The 17,814-nt window shown below is 42.7% G+C and overlaps 1 protein-coding gene across 3 annotated transcripts in view; it reads left to right on the top strand.

Annotated features, from left to right (window-relative positions):
- LOC139578450 (cytosolic carboxypeptidase 6-like) overlaps positions 1 to 17,814 on the top strand; it is a 472,772-nt gene that overhangs the window by 325,835 nt on the left and 129,123 nt on the right. For all 3 annotated transcript variants that reach the window (XM_071406041.1, XM_071406040.1, XM_071406039.1), the window contains one exon: positions 17,092 to 17,131. In XM_071406041.1, coding sequence (XP_071262142.1) covers positions 17,092 to 17,131 — 40 coding nt within the window. The remainder of the gene's footprint in view (positions 1 to 17,091; positions 17,132 to 17,814) is intronic.

The following is a 17,814-nucleotide window of genomic DNA, read 5'->3' as shown; positions in this document are numbered from 1 at the left end:
ATGCAGGCACACTGCCAGAGCCTGTGGGACAGCCTGGAATGTAACTCTCCTGCGCTCCTCTGTACCTCTCCTGCGCCCCCCCCCCCCCTCAAAATACCACACTAACGTTAACTCCATTAGCATCTCGTCAATAATGCTCAGCATTTCATTTTGCTGCTTTAATTAACAAATTCAATTTGCTCAAACCGCTGTGAAAACAAATTAAAAGCGTGCAGAATGAAAGCCTGCAGGTCCAAGGATGTGGCTAAGGTGATTACAGATGCGTCATATTACTGTTTTCATGTTGATTTTATCTGAGGAAAAAAGGTGAGAGGAGAAAACACATTCATTTGTGCTGTTCCAGGGACTGACTGGTAGTGGATTGGGGAGGTGGAGACCCCCTTCCCAGTGGCATCAGTTAGCATGGCTCTGGCCTCACATCATAACCATCTCTCTCCTTTCTGGGTGACCACAGGGGCACACCGCTCTTCAACCTGCATACACTTATCTACTCATTTACACTCCAGTCATGCTGCTGAAGAGCTGCTGCCTACCAGCATGGCCTCCTCCAAGGCCAACTCTACCCCACCATGTTGTCGTCTCTGCCTGTATGCTCTCACAGCCTCACTGAGCATCATAGTAGCAGGTCTGGATGCTCTGCCTGAAGAGCATCCAATCAGCAGAAAAAATGATCAGAGATATCAGATATCTTATTCTAGCTTTAACCTCTGGATTACCTCTGACTAGAGAGCAGAGGGGCAACTAGAAGTGCAACATCTCAGCGTTTTTGTCTGGTCAAATCAGAACTGGTTTCCCTCTACTTGTGTCTGTGAGTAGCTGAGAATGTATGAGCAGCAGCCAGAAGCGCACTCCAAAGAATCTAAGGAAAGGACTGTCACAGTAAATCATCAAAACACAGCCACATTCAGCCAGTTGTCATAGATAATAGTGTCCTACAACAATGTCCTCTGCATGTGTTTAGTATGCCACTCTCAGCCTCCTCGCTTCGGTCTGCCACTGTGGAAATGCAGCCAGACCAGCTGGGATAATCCCTTTGACATTGTATGGCTGTCATGTAAATAATGCACGCTCTCTCCTCCCAGTTCAGCACCTCCACCTTGCCATCTCACAAACAACTAACGAAATTAGCCAAAAGCCATGTACAATGGTCAGTGCTTTGTTTCATTTGTTGCTAAATTGATTTGGTAAGTTCCAACTCACAAGACAGAATATTGGCAGACCCCCGTACTCCAACCCAATGTAGAGCTGCCTCTCAGTGCTGGGTTCCTGCCTGCCCTTCTCTCCGGCCCAGCCCAACACTGCTCGCCACTGACAGCTAAGTCTGTGTACTGGTCTTCATTTTAAAAGCAGGGTGATGGTTTGCCCAGTGTGAGACCTTTTGAGACAATGAGCATGTTTACATGCACACTAATAATTCAATATTAAACTGATTATGGCAGTAGGCCGGTTTTGGCATTAGTCATGTAAACACCGTACTCTGCTTATCAAATAAATAAAAAATCTAATAAAATCACATTTTATTGGTCACATACACATATTTAAAGTGACTAGTGTTCCATTATTAAAGTTAAAGTGGCCAGTGATTCCAAGTCTATGTATATAGGGCAGCAGCCTCTAAGATGCAGGGTTGCATAAGCGGGTGGAAGCCGGTTATCTTAATCGGCGTGAGGTCATATTTGAAGTAAGCATACGCCGATTAAAACACCTGGCTTTCTGGCGCAATCTGTTGAATTATTAGGATATGTAAACGCCTTAATCAGAGTTATAGCGGTGTATTTAATCTGTGCATGTGCTAGCACAAGCAGCGCCAGCTTCCTTCTTTTGCATGAGTGAAGTGAGTTTGGAAAAACTTAAGTATGCATCTTAGAAATAGTTTTCACATAAAAACGTCATGTCCGAACTCAGAATCAAATATGCTTCACAAAAATAACATGGTCGCTGTGGTAGAACAATTTATTTTGATTGTCATTTATCAATGTCCCATCGGGTAATGTAGTGCACAACTGGAGGGGAATTTGCCTCCTGATGCTATTTCTTTATCAATTTTAATGATTCTAAATCAATTGATCAAATCTTATTTGCACAGCGCTTTTTTCAAACTGACATGGCACGGAGGGTTTAAAGATCCAATGCAGCTGTTTTAACTCATTATAACATCATTTCTGGGTAACAATTAAGTACCCTACTGTGATTGTTTTCAATTAAAATGGTCAAAAATACTCAGCAAAGACCCATTTTTAAGCAAGAATGTTGCTAAGACTGTCTGGGAGTGGTCTCAGTGGGGAGGGGAAAACTGAAAACTAGCTGTTATTGGCTGAGAGATTTGGAACTCTCTTTCTTATTGGTCTATTAACTAATTCACAACCTGGTGACGTCACCAGGCAGGCCAAAACTCCATCCCACCAAAACAGGAAGACATTTCAGGCAGTCTTTTCAAACAGCTCTTACACTAAAAGGGCATTATCATAATTTTCACAATTTCACAGTATTATTCCCACCTCATAGTGTGGAAATATATTTAAAACAAATTTGTTGACTGCACTGAGCCTTTAAGAAAACCCTGGGACCTAATCCCTCCCCAGACCAAGTGTAGGGGGATAATGGAGAACAGCAAAAACAACTTTGAAGCAAGGAAGTAGAACCCTTCAGGTGGACGTGGACCAGAATATATTGATAGTTCATATCGTAGAACTATCTCATGATAAGATCAGTGTTACCAGACTACAACAGAGAAAGTACAGGGTGATGCACAGTGTGACTCCTGAACTTGTGAACTGAAACTCCTCTGCACCTAAACATGAACAAATGGTTCTCCTCCATGTGCACTAGAGGCCAGTTGAAATCACACAGCTGATGATACACAGACTTACATACAGTTCACACACACACACTCACACACAAACAGTAACCCTGTCAATTAAAATCGATCAATGTACAAATGTGTCTAGAAATGCCTTATATACTGCAATACATTAAAAATTGAATAATATATATCTATATTTTAATAATAAGACCCATCAGGTAACCTGATTTCAGATGTGTCCATATTAACTGGATTGTTACGGAAATCATTCTTCTTGCAAAGCATGTCAACGTTTAAATCAAACTATTATATTAATCTGACTATTCACAATAATCATATTATTGTGTGCGTGTAACCATACTCAATATTTCTCTGGTTGCCCACTTCCACTGAGTACTAAGAATACCATCAATAAAGCAGTTTAGTCTGACACTCTGAAATAAGGCTGCCAAGTTTTGCGTGTCGGTTTCTCCATCTCTTTTTTCATGTCATGATTAAAAGTTTCCACCCTCCAAGCACAATTTCCATCTGGGTAGCCAACATGTCAACATCTGTGGGATTTGTTTTATCATTGTGAAGTGGCATGGAGAATTCCCAAATATGTCAATATATAATAAACTGCTCTCTCGATATCAACAATTTTCAGCCTCCCTCCACATCTCCATATTTTTTTTCAACTATTTTTATTTCCCCATGTTGTGTTTCCATTTCCCACCCGCCTCTGTGCTTTTTGTGCATTCATCTGAGCAGACACACAACTTTTGTGATTGTAAACATGACTAGTAGATTGCTTGGATGCTAATTATTGTAATTTTTTATTACCAGAAAGAATGTTCACTAACAATGAACTTTGCTTGGTTTAACATTAAATACATTTATTCCCATACCTGAATGAACTACTGAAATTGAAAAGTTATTCAAAAGAAACCAGTTTAGTCACACTATTTTTGTAATATCTTCCCTGCTACTGTCACGGGGTGATTACAACAAATGAAATGTAAACTCATTTAAATTCGAGCAAAAATAAAATAAATGAGACATTACGAAATAGAAGAAGCACAAGCATTGCAGACAATTATATAACATTATTAATTATGCATACACATTCATAAAACTTTTAATCCACAACAGCAATAAACCAATTAAGGGATACTCATTACTTGACCCGTGACCCTAATTAGGTCCTATGAATTTAACTTTTCAGTGTTAAGATGACTTGACATGTTCATCAGAGGTCCTAGTTTAACTGGATTACACTGTGGTTGGTGGAGGTTCTACTCAGTGTTTGCTGGTAGGGGGTCATTGATCCTAGCCTCTGGTATATACCAAATCACTTGATCTGCACTCCATCGATGAGGGGTCACTTAGATTCCAATTGGCAAATAATGGGGGGTTAGGGGGAACCATTGGGTATGCAAACCCATTTTCACAGATCATTGATCGGTCACCATGTCAACAGGCTGCCATTGATTCTCTTCCTAGTCACAGAGGACGGCCGGTCTGTGCTCAGTGTTCAGTGGGTGTAGGGTTAAAGGTCAGTCTCTGCTCTGTGTTCAGTGGGTGTGGGGTTAAAGGTCAGTCTGTGCTCAGTGTTCAGTGGGTGTGGGGTTAATGGTCAGTCTGTGCTCAGTGTTCAGTGGGTGTGGGGTTAAAGGTCAGTCAGTGCTCAGTACTGTGGGTGTGGGGTTACAGGTCAATCTGTGCTCAGTGTTCAGTGGGTGTGGGGTTAAAGGTCAGTCTGTACTCAGTGGGTGTGGGGTTAAAGGTCAGTCTGTGCTCAGTACTCAGTGGGTGTGGGGTTAAAGGTCAGTCTGTGCTCAGTACTCAGAGGGGGTGGGGTTAAAGGTCAGTATGTGGTCAGTACTCAGAGGGTGTGGGGTTAAAGGTCAGTCTGTGCTCAGTACTCAGCGGGTGTGGGGTTAAAGGTCAGTCTGTGCTCAGTACTCAGAGGGTGTGGGGTTAAAGGTCAGTCTGTGCTCAGTACTCAGCGGGTGTGGGGTTAAAGGTCAGTCTGTGCTCAGTACTCAGAGGGTGTGGGGTTACCACAAGAGTCCAACACATTTATGACAACCACTGTACTGTGTACAGTATATCCCTGAGAGGGAAGTCGGTGCTGTAGTCGGTGAGAAGCTGTGATGAAAAGTTCCCCTCTGCTCTAATAACTCCAGCTCCAGTAAGCCCTGCTCATGTAGATGGGTGGCAGGCAGTGTGAGACTATGGCTTCTCATTCCTAAAGTGATGTATTCAATTACTGCAGTGCGCTTGATTACATATCGCCCATTCATCCTACCTCCGCCAGCCGCAAATCAAAGAGGCCCTGTCTGCACCTCCACTTTCTCAGCTTTCCTATACTGTAGGAAATGAGCTGTTGGAGGACGGGGGGGGGGGCTGCAGAGTTAACTCAGTTTGATATTCCATCTATCACAAAACAGTGGTTCTTCGCTTATGAATGAATCAGAGCCCAAAAGGCATATTAAAATGGCTGCATGGTTAGTATATGATATCCTGCTTCCTTCTGGAAATATGCATGTTCGTTTTTAGGCCACAGGGTATTTTGGGTGTCCGTGCTCCTTGTTTCTGTCCCTGTCTCTGTCTCCCTACCTGCCTCATTCCCTGTGTGAGAGAGGGACTCATAGGATTTGGAGGGAGGGGAAGCAGGAGGAGTCAGGGTCAAGCATATGGACTCATGGGGTCTACTTTCAAAACGGTCCGTCTGATGGACTACATGTGACAGAATAATGGAAAAGTGTCTTCGCAGCCAGATAAGCTGCCCTTCTAATTGGCCTTTATGAATATTTAATGAAATCAAGATGAAATTCAACCGTGGCTTTTAAGTGCTGAATGGGAGAGTGGTGTGTGTCGGTGCATTATTCGATTTCTCTGGCCTACTGTGGAAAGAGGACTGCAGGAGTCAGTGTGGACTCAGTGGAGCGCAGGTGGCGGAGTTAGACTTTCGGTCTGGGGGAGCCAGCTCTCTCTCTCTTTCTTTGAAGGAATTCATATTTTATTTGTTTCGTTGTATTTTTAACCAAGGGCTTCTGGTCACGCAACAGCATCCCCTGTTTTGGACCTGACATTTTTACACAACACTATTGCTTTTAATTGCTTGCATACTGAGTGATGAATACATTTCTCCTACACTGGCAGCCATTTTAAATAGAGCCAGGTCAATAATAACCCTTGATAGCTTTTAATATTGTTTGTGCTAATACAAGTAATAATGTAGTGATATTGGTAGAAATTATAGAAATTATACACTCTAAATCAGTGGTTCTTAACCTGGGTTCGATCGAACCCCAGGGGTTCGGTGAGTCAGTCTCAGGGGTTCGGCGGAGGTCAAGACACACATCCGACTCATATGATTCGTGATGACACGCCCCGCTTGGCCATCATTGGCCGCAGGTGATCACGCTACATCACTTGGCCTATCTGTGCTGCAGGGAATTTGGTGCGCTCAGTAGTCGACTTGTGACTGTCGTGATGGTACGTCTTGTGATTTCTTTCTTAATATTTTAATCCCTTCATACTTACTATGTCGAGCAAAAAAAGAAAGTGGTCGGACGAATATGTACAATATGGATTCACATGTATAACGGAACGTGATGGGAGTCAGCGTCCTAACTGCATGATTTGCAATGCCAAGTTGAGCAATTCTAGTCTAGCACCGGCAAAACTAAGAGAACACTTCCTTAAGTTGCATGGAGATGGAAAATACAAGAACACAACGCTCGCTGAATTCAAGGTGAAGAGAGCCAGATTCGATGAAAAGGCTACTCTGCCTGTTCTCGGCTTTGTACCCATCAACAAACCGATCCTCACAGCATCGTACGAAGTTGCTTACCTGATCGCAAAGCAGGGCAAACCACACACCATTGGTGAAACACTCATAAAACCAGCTGTGTTGAAGATGGTGAATATCATGCTGGGAAAAGAGGCTGAAGATAAGTTATCCCAAATTCCTCTTTCAAATGACACCATCAGCGACAGAATAGAGGACATGAGCAAAGACATCTTGGCTCAAGTAGTTGCAGATCTGATTTCAAGCCCGGCAAAATTCAGCCTTCAACTCGACGAGACCACAGACGTTTCCAATCTAAGCCAGCTTGCTGTATTCATGCGCTATGTGAAAGACGACGTGATAAAGGAAGATTTTTTATTTTGTAAGCCTCTTACAACAACAACTAAGGCAGCCGATGTGAAGAAACTTGTGGAGGACTTCTTCAAAGACAACAATCTTTCGTGGGATATGGTTTCTGCAGTTTGTTCGGACGGAGCTCCAGTCATGCTGGGAAGAAAGTCTGGTTTTGGTGCGCTAGTGAAAGCCGATGCACCACACATCATTGTTACGCATTGTATTCTGCACAGGCATGAGTTGGCAACAAAAACCTTGCCTCCACAACTGGCAGAAGTATTAAAAATTGTAGTGGAATGCGTGAACTATGTGCGAACTAGTGCTCTGAGGCACCGCATCTTCAGTGAGCTGTGTAAAGAAATGGGCTCTGAATTCGAGGTACTTCTGTACCATTCTAACGTTCGGTGGTTATCCCGGGGACAGGTGCTGAATCGTGTTTTTGCCGTGCGTGTGGAATTAGCCCTGTTTTTGCAAGAGCACCAACATTGTCATGCAGATTGCTTCAAAAATTCTGAGTTCATTCTCATTTTAGCGTACATGGCTGATATCTTCGCAGCTCTCAATCATCTCAATCAAAAGATGCAGGGCGGTGGAGTCAACATCATCGAAGCGGAGGAAAACCTGAAGGCTTTTCAAAAAAAGCTACCGTTATGGAAACGACGAACAGAGAACGATAACTTCGCAAACTTTCCCCTGCTGGACGACTGTGTAAGTAAGATCGAAGATGTATCTGGAATCGGAGACATTTCTGTACCCGCGGAACTGAAGCAAGCAATTGCCACGCACTTAGATGAGCTTGCAAAGTCTCTCGACGGATACTTCCCTACAAGAGAGTCATATCCAGCATGGGTGAGACAGCCGTTCACGTTTAGTGTTGAGACAACAGATGTCAATGATGAATACCTCGATGAAATCATTGAAATTCAGCAGAGCCAGGTTCAACAGCAACTCTTCAGAACAACAACGCTTTCAACGTTTTGGTGTCAACAAATGGTAACGTACCCTGTTATTGCTAAGAAAGCTCTGGAGATTTTCATACCGTTTGTTACAACATATCTTTGCGAGCAATCCTTTTTGAGGATGCTGGACATAAAAACGAAGAAAAGGAACAGACTTTGTTGCGAAAATGACATGAGAGTGGCACTTGTCAAGGTGAAGCCGCGCATTTCTGAACTGGTCTCTGAAAGGCAACAGCAGAAGTCACACTGATTTGCAGTAAATATTCATTATTATGTTTTTGTGTGAAAATCATGTTTTGATGATTTTGTTTTTTGAACACACGGTGTTGATGTTGATGCACGGTTCATTTTGTGCACCAGTAAAATATATACCTATGTTTTGAATTTGAAAAAATCATATTTTATTTTTCCAATTAAGAAGGGTTCGGTGAGTGCGCATATGAAACTGGTGGGGTTCAGTACCTCCAACAAGGTTAAGAACCACTGCTCTAAATACAAGTGCACACACTGAAATACAATAAACCAATCAAGAACACCATAGTTTACAATTGTATGATTAATGTTGATTAATATAAATTACTCTTAAATTACAGAAATTCCCCACAGCTATTTCTAGATTACTCTGCAGCTACAAGGCAGTCCCATGTTCATGAAAATATATACAGATATGGAAAAACCTGAGATGAAAAAATGTCACCTTTTTGTACAAAATAGACAGGTTGGCTGACAATGTCACAAAAAAAGATTCTGAACAGTCAGATAGCTAGCAACAATGCCAAGAAGCTGCCTTGTGGGGAATCGAAGGTGGCTCGTTTCAGCTCGTTGTATCTTGTTATTGATACCATGTCTTGTTTTTAGGTGATTTGACTGATTGCATGTCAATGCTAATATGGAAAAAATTTCAGTAGCTAACTAATCAATAACTGTAATGATGTATTTCAGAGACAACAAGTGCTTATTGTGCAAATGTATTTATGTTTTCAATAGACTAAATCTAGTTTACATGTTGTAAACAGCCTAAGCCAACCCAGTCTATTTTGCCCCATAGTTGTGCACACATCAGTTTTGTTGCTAAACAACCAACCCATCTATAGTAATACAGAGCAAATAAAGCAAAATCCAGTATGTTTTCTGTGTGAGCTTTTGTGCATGTAAATGACTTATTACCAATGATACATAAATCATTGGAGAGCATCTTGCAGAATATCCAGTGTGTTAAATAATATATTTTCAGTCATGTAATATTATAGGCACTCACAAATACATAATTGACCTGTGAAGCAAAACCCAGGAGATGATTAGCTCATTATTACCTCACTCCTGTTTCTCCCTCTGGATGATGAGTAAGAGACAGGCTTCCTTAACTTGATATTGTGGTGTGGTAATGATGTGGCAAGCTGGCTAGAGACTGGGGGGTGGGGTGACGGGCATGGGGGAGAGGTTGGGGGGAGGCAGGGTGATGACTCACAGTAGGGGGGAAGTTCTCCTAGAGAGAGAGCGAGAGAGAGAGAGAGAGCGAGACAGGGGAGAGAGAGAGAGAGAGAGAGAGAGAGTTGACTCGCCCCCCTCCCCCTCTGTCTCCCTCCACCTCTCCCAGTCCTGACCCTGGTAAGCGGGTGTCAGACGAAATGGTCCTGGAGGACATCAGCAAGGACAATGAATACCTGAGCAGGTACGGAAGCAGACGGTTTAAATAGCTCCCTGCTGATTTCCCTTACCTCATCTGGACAGGGACAGGGTCCACCAGGGTCAATAATAACTGACATCTGTTCCATAACCAGATGATGATATTGCTACATGCATTTACTCCCCCTGTGGATGTACCTGCAAGATTTGCCTCCATAATATTATTTCCTTGTAATTTAACCTTACCATTTCAGTGCTATTTTAGTTTAATTGATAACTTGGAAGGGATGGGATGTGAATATTATAATATTGACCTTACATGAATCTGAAATGAGCTACAAAATGGTGGATGGATCTCTCACATGATAATCATCAGCAAATATGAAAAGTACATTTGGGGGAAATATTGCAAATGGGTTTTTGGTAGATTGTGCATGAATATTTAATTTAGTCATAAAAGTTAGGTTTAGTAAATTAATGGTTTTGCTAACGGCTGCGGTCTCTCCCTAGATTATTGCTGTGGAGGGAGTGTCTCCCCTCCTCGCCTGTCTGCAGGCCTGCTTTGTTAATTACAGCCGTGCTGTTCCTTACCTGCACTACATTACACCTACATTGGACAGGGGGAGAATCAGACAGATCAAATTAATGACTTTTGGAAGGAAAGTTTCAGATGTCCGTTTTTATTTGCTGATGCTTATGGTGAATCCTGATCAACAAAACAGGGTGAAATAAACCAATCACTCAATCAAGCCAGTCTATAATTGTTTAACCAGTAGATGGAATAGAGTGTGTAGTATAGAGCCACAGGTTACTTCAACTTGCAACGTCATTCTGTAACCTGTGGCTCTATACCACAAACTCTATTCCATCTACTGGTTAAACAATTATAGACTGGCTTGATTGAGTGATTGGCTTATTTCACTGTGTTTTGTTGATCAGGATTCACCATAAGCATCAGCAAATAAAAACAGACAACTGAAACTTTCCTTCCAAAAGTCATTCATTTGATCCTGACAATCCTAATTTACCGATGTCAACCTGTCCTGAGCATGTCCTCTTAGTCCTTTAAACATGATCTTGTGTTTGTTTGCTGTAGTGTGACACTGGTACTTTTAGAATGAACACTGGGGGTTTAGGTGTTACCATGACAGCTGGGTAGGTGCATTGGCAACCTACAGTCGGTTCCCAGCCTCAAAGCCCTTTAACCTGTTCCACCCACTAAGTTTAGACTCAGGCTGGGCCACAGGGAATCATCAGCACTGTCAACCTGACGTACATATAAAATACATCACGCTGCTTGTTTAGCGAGTACCACATCCTCCAGATTCGGCCCATTCCTGGCGCGAACTCAGGACCTCTGCCTTGCTAGCACACGTGACCGCCCTCCTAAAGCAACTTCCAGTCGGCGCCATGCAAAAAGCTAACTATTCGCTGGCACAGGTGGAGACATTTCAGGCTAAGGAGTAAGTTTCACACATCCCCATTATGCTACATACACACACACAAGCACAGACACACACGCACACTGACACAGTATCATTCTATATCAGGCCCTGGTTAAGCCCTGTGACAGCCTGGGGGCACTGGACACCCACTCTACATGGTGGCTGGGCTGGCCAAGTGTGTATTGGGTGGTGTGATTCCACAGCTCTTGGCTGAGTTTGATAAAGATTAATACAATCCTATTTTCTGCCCAGGATTGCCTTTCCTAATGTGATTCCTCTCTCTCTCTCTCTCTCTCTCTCTCCCTCTTCCTGGGAAACACTAAGCACCTTATCCATGTAAGGAGTGACAATGAGAGAGTGAGGCATGCAGTGTTAGTGTGCTGTAATACTCTAATTCACTGTAGATTAATTATCTCAGGATAAGCAGCGTCATGGTACAGGATTGGGCCAGGCTGAAACACAGTATGGCAAATCCTCCTCCACTCCTCTCCAGGCTGGCCAGTGGCACACAGTAGCCCTGTGTCATGGACTGGCTGGTTAGAGGGACGTACAGTACCAGTCAAAAGTTTGGACACACCTACTCATTCAAGGGTTTTTCTTTATTTTTTACTATTTTCTATTTTCTACATTCTAGAATATCAAATCAAATCAAATGTATTTATATAGCCCTTCTTACATCAGCTGATATCTCAAAGTGCTGTACAGACCCAAACAGCAAGCAATGCAGGTGTAGAAGCACGGTGGCTAGGAAAAACTCCATAGAAAGGCCAAAACCTAGGAAGAAACCTAGAGAGGAACCAGGCTATGAGGGGTGGCCAGTTCTCTTCTGGCTGTGCCGGGTGGAGATTATAACAGAACATGGCCAAGATGTACAAATGTTCATAAATGACCAGCATGGTCAAATAATAATAATCACAGTAGTTGTCGAGGGTGCAACAGGTCAGCACCTCAGGAGTAAATGTCAGTTGGCTTTTCATAGCCGGTCATTGAGAGTATCTCTACCGCTCCTGCTGTCTCTGGAGAGTTGAAAACAGCAAGTCTGGGACAGGTAGCACGTCCGGTGAACAGGTTAGGGTTCCATAGCCGCAGGCAGAACAGTTGAAACTGGAGCAGCAGCACGGCCAGGTGGACTGGGGACACCAAGTAGTCATCATGCCAGGTAGTCCTGAGGCATGGTCCTAGGGCTCAGTTCCTCTGAGAGAGAGAAAGAAAGAAAGAAAGAAAGAGAGAAAGAGAGAGAGAATTAGAGAGAGCGTACTTAAATTCACACAGGACACCGGATAAGACGAGAAATACTCCAGATATAACAGACTAACCCTAGCCCCCCGACACATAAACTACTGCAGCATAAATACTGGAGGCTGAGACAGGAGGGGTCAGGAGACACTGTGGCCCCATCCGATGATACCCCCAGACAGGGCCAAACAGGCAGGATATAACCCCACCCACTTTGCCAAAGCACAGCCCCCACACCACTAGAGGGATATCTTCAACCACCAACTTACCATCCTGAGACAAGGCCGAGTATAGCCCACAAAGATCTCCACCACAGCACAACCCAGGGGGGGCGCCAACCCAGACAGTAAGACCACGTCAGTGACTCAACCCACTCAAGTGACGCACCCCTCCTAGGGACGGCATGGAAGAGCACCAGTAGGCCAGTGGCTCAGCCCCTGTAATAGGGTTAGAGGCAGAGAATCCCAGTGGAGAGAGGGGAACCGGCCAGGCAGAGACAGCAAGGGCGGTTCGTTGCTCCAGTGCCTTTCCGTTCACCTTCACACTCCTGGGCCAGACTACACTCAATCATAGGACCCACTGAAGAGATGAGTCTTCAATAAAGACTTAAAGGTTGAGACCAAGTCTGCGTCTCTCACATGGGTAGGCAGACCATTCCATAAAAATGGAGCTCTATAGGAGAAAGCCCTGCCTCCAGCTGTTTGCTTAGAAATTCTAGGGACAATTAGGAGGCCTGCGTCTTGTGACCGTAGCGTATGGCAGGACTTAATCGGAAAGATAGGTAGGAGCAAGCCCATGTAATGCTTTGTAGATTAGCAGTGAAACCTTGAAATCAGCCCTGATACCATTAAAAGGTCATTTACCACCTTTACAAGTGCAGTCTCAGTGCTATGATGGGGTCTAAAACCAGACTGAAACATTTCGTATACATTGTTTTGTCTTCAGGAAGGCAGTGAGTTGCTGCACAACAGCTTTTTCTAAAATGTTGGAGAGGAATGGGAGATTCGATATAGGCCGATAGTTTTTTATATTTTCTGGCTCAAGGTTTGACTTTTTCAAGAGAGGCTTTATTACTGCCACTTTTAGTGAGTTTGGTACACATCCGGTGGATAGAGAGACGTTTATTATGTTCAACATAGGAGGGCCAAGCACAGGAAGCAGCTCTTTCAGTAGTTTAGTTGAAATAGGGTCCAGTATGCAGCTTGAAGGTTTAGAGGCCATGATTATTTTCATCATTGTGTCAAGAGATATAGTACTAAAACACTTGAGTGTCTCCCCTGATCCTAGGTCCTGACAGAATTGTGCAGACTAAAGACAGCTGAGCTTTGGAGGAATACGCAGATTTAAAGAGAAGTCCGTAATTTGCTTTCTAATGATCATGATCTTTTCCTCATAGAAGTTTATTATTGCTGAAGTGAAAGCCATCCTCTCTTGGGGAATGCTGCTTTTTAGTTAGCTTTGCGACAGTATCAAAAATACATTTTGGATTGTTCTTATTTTCCTCAATTAAGTTGGAAAGATAGGATGATCGAGCAGCATTGAGGGCTCTTCGATGCACAGTACTGTCTTTCCAAGCTAGTCTGAAGACTTCCAGTTTGGTGTAATAGTGAAGACATCAAAACTATGAAAAAACACATTTGGAATCATGTAGTAACCAAAAAAATGTTATACAAATCAAAATATATTTTATATTTGAGATTCTTCAAAGTAGCCAACCTTTGTCTTGATGACAGCTTTGCACACTCTTGGCATTCTCTCAAACAGCTTCATGAGGTAGTCACCTGGAGTGCATTTAAATGAACAGGTGTGCCTTGTTAAAAGTTAATTTGTGGAATTTCTTTCCTTCTTATTTCATTTGACCCAATCAGTTGTGTTGTGACAAGGTAAATACCAAGTCCATATTATGGCAAGAACAGCTCAAATAAGCAAAGAGAAATGACAGTCCATCATTACTTTATGACATGGTCAGTCAATGTGTAGAATTTCAAGAACTTTGTAGGTTTATTCAAGTGCAGTCGCAAAACCCATCAAGCGCTATGATGCAACTGGCTCTCATGAGAACCGCCACAGGAAAAGGAAAATCCAGAGTTACCTCTGCTGCAGAGGATAAGTTCATTAGAGTTACCAACCTTAGAAATTGCAGCCCAAATAAATGCTTCACAGAGTTCAAGTAACAGACACATCTCAACATCAACTGTTCAGAGGAGACTGTGTGAATCAGGCCTTCATGGTCGATTTGCTGCAAAGAAACCAGTACTAAAGACCACAATAATAAGAAGAGACTTGCTTGGGCCAAGAAACAGGAGCAGTGGACATTAGACCTGTGGAAATCTGTCCTTTGGTCTAATGAGTTCAAATGTTAGATTTTTGGTTCCAACCGCCGTGTCTTTGTGAGACGCAGAGTAGGTGAGTGGACGATCTCCACATGTGTGGTTCTCACCGTGAAGCATGGAGGAGGAGGTGGGGTGCTTTGCTGGTGAAACTGTCAGTGATTTCTTTAGAATTCAAGGCACACTTAACCCGCATGGCTACCACAGCATTCTGCAGTGATATGCCATCCCATCTGGTTTTCGCTTAGTGGGACTATCATTTGTTTTTCAATAGCACAATGACCTAAAACACACCTCCAGGCTGTGTAGAGGCTATTTGACCAAGAAGGAGAGTGATGGTGCTTCATCAGATGACCTGGCCTCCACAATCACCCAACCTCAACCCAATTGAGTTGGTTTGGAATGAGTTGGACCACAGAGTGAAGGAAAAGCAGCCAACAAGTGCTCAGCATATGTGGGAACTTCTTCAAGACTGTTGGAAAAGCATTCCAGGTGAAGCTGGTTGAGAGAATGCCTAGAGTGTGCAAAGCTGTCATCAAGGCAAAAGGTGGCTACTATGAAGAATCTCAAATATAACATATATTTTGATTTGTTTAACACTTTTTTGGTTACTACATGATTCCATATGTGTTATTTCATAGTTGTGATGTCTTCACTATTATTCTACAATGTAGAAAATAGTAAGAAAAATAAAGAAAAATCCTTGAATGAGTAGGTCTGTCCAAACCTTTGACTGGTACTGTATATGTCAGATCAATGTTATTTTATTTAGAGATATCATGAATGGGCGTTCACACCTGTATGCATATGATTTCCAATCCCTTTATTTCACAAAACTGAGTATTCAGGCAACACCAGAATGAATTGTCATGTGAAATTTTGATGGAATGGTATTAATTCGTTTGTACAAGGGAAATGTCTTCATGTACACAATGCTCTCTGAATGCTGTAGAGGTCTGTTTGAATGTGCTGTGTCGAATGTTTTGAGGGGAACTTTGATTTTAATAACTTGGACATACTCCACTGATTTTAATCACCCAGCCAGCCTTACTTTCCCAAAGAGAGTGTATTTTGACAATAGAGAAGCATTGTTTTCATTCTCTTTCTATGGTTTTTCGCTCTTCACACTTTCACTTGCAGAATAACAGAGTACCACTAGAGGGCGGTACAAAGGTCTAAATAAGAATTCTGCTTGAATACCAGTGCCTATTGGTCAAAACAAAATCAGAGAGGTCATTTATAAATTGAGTGGATGGTAGAATCATTTCAAAAGACCTTTAAGAAAGAAGTCAATCAATGGCCAAAAACATAAACTTTGAATGTGATGTAATAATTTCAATAATGCATTAGGCGACTGTGATATGTGGTTGTCTTACCTACCTTAGTTGAATGCACTGGCTAAGTGTCTCTGCTAAATGACCTACATGTACATGTAAATTATATTGATTAGTGTGGGGGTTCCATATCAACTAATGGTGAGTCAACAGCCTATACAGGTGCTTTATTGGGGCTAGTTGCTCTCATGCTGTCACAGTGACCTCTGCTGCCTAGTCTACCACTCTGTGCTTCCTGCTCTCTCTACTCCACAACACTCACTCATCTGCAATGTGTTAAGAGCAGTTAGAGTATCAGAGAGGATTTTTACATTAAGATTCTTGAATCCTAATGGATTGGGCTTCAACCTCCTGATTGCACTCACATCGATTATAGTCTGTGACGCAGCAGGTGAACCTGCAATATCATCAGCCTTCCATTGGGAAACGCCCAAAAAATATGCAGCATCGGTGGAATACACATACACGAATAAACACACACATGTACGCACATGAGCTGGTTCCTTAGGGACACACAGTGTAAGAGAGGGAGAAGGTGTTGATTAATGCAGTACTCAGGAGCCTGCAGCCTTGGCAGAGGGTTTAAGAGAGTGGGGAAATAGCAACTCTTCCAGCCCCCCTCTCCAAACTAGAGACATGAAGTGTAAAATTGGGCACTCTCTCAAACACACTCCGTCACACAGTCTTTCTCAAACACACTCTGTCACACAGTCTTTAGCATGAGTGGAGAAAGAAGACACATTCCTGCTGGCTGTAATAGAGACAACACAGAGAACAAATGTTGTTGCTTTGTGCAAAAATAATAAACTGATACCGATCTTTTTAAGGCTGAGATATACTGTGCCATCTTGTGCTTTTCCAGTCTTATATATTAGTTTCACACCTCATTTACATATTACGCATAGTCTGGGGCAGCAGGTACCCTAGCGGGTAAGCGTGTTGGGCCAGTAACTGAAAAGTTGCTGGTTCGAATTCCCAAGCCGACTTGGAGTGGAATCTGACGATGTGCCCTTGAGCAACGCATTTAACCCTAATTCCTCCTGTAAGTCGCTCTGTATAAGAGCGTCTGCTAAATGACTAAAATGTAGATGTACTCTGATCTGCAAAAGGATGACGTGATAGTAATATGACATGTTATTTCTTTTGGAGAGATTTTAAGTTGACATTTTCGCCCTAAGCCCTTTTGAATATCTCTGACCATGCTTCTATTTTTATTTTCCTTACAGCAACAGCGACGTCTAGATCTCCTAACCATCACCAGCACTGGTGAGTGCCCACTACTAACTAACTGTACTGATGCTGATGGGATGTGAGTGAGTGTAGACACTGGACAAAAACAACCTCTGTTCTCAGAGATGATAGTCACTACTAGCAAACAGTACACATGTAGGGATAAAAGTTGACTGGATAATTCAGCAGTACAGGATCAGTTACCAGACAACCTGGTGTCATAATTATACCACACTGATACCGCACACTCACATTCACTTTACACTTTGAAAATGTCTGCACAATGATATAGCAATGTGAATGAAGACATCAAAATATCTATTATGTTTATTTTTGTTTAATTTGATTTGATGAGCGTAGCTCCTGTCCATTATTTTCATATTATATGGTATTATGAAACAGCATGTGTGTGACGCTTAGCGGAGCTGCAATGTGTTTTGTGATCTGGAGCTCCCCAGTTGGACTGGTGCTGCTGTAAAGAGTCTTTGCTCGGGAAGGGGAACTCAATGTCTTGGAAAAGCAGCTGGGTGATGGAGCAAATTGCAGAGATGGCAAGAGGAAACAGATGGGTACGCCAGAAAGGATACAGTGCCCATATGTCTAAAGGATCTGGATGGTCTAATATGCTTTGATTAAAATAATGTTTATGTGAGACACGTGGAGCCTGCTAATTTCCCCTGATTTATTTTGCATTTGTTTCCTGAGCCCAGACAATAATA

This window comes from Salvelinus alpinus, chromosome 6, assembly GCF_045679555.1.
Source record: "Salvelinus alpinus chromosome 6, SLU_Salpinus.1, whole genome shotgun sequence".
Lineage (NCBI taxonomy): Eukaryota > Metazoa > Chordata > Actinopteri > Salmoniformes > Salmonidae > Salvelinus > Salvelinus alpinus.
This window is presented reverse-complemented; position numbering and strand designations above follow the sequence as displayed.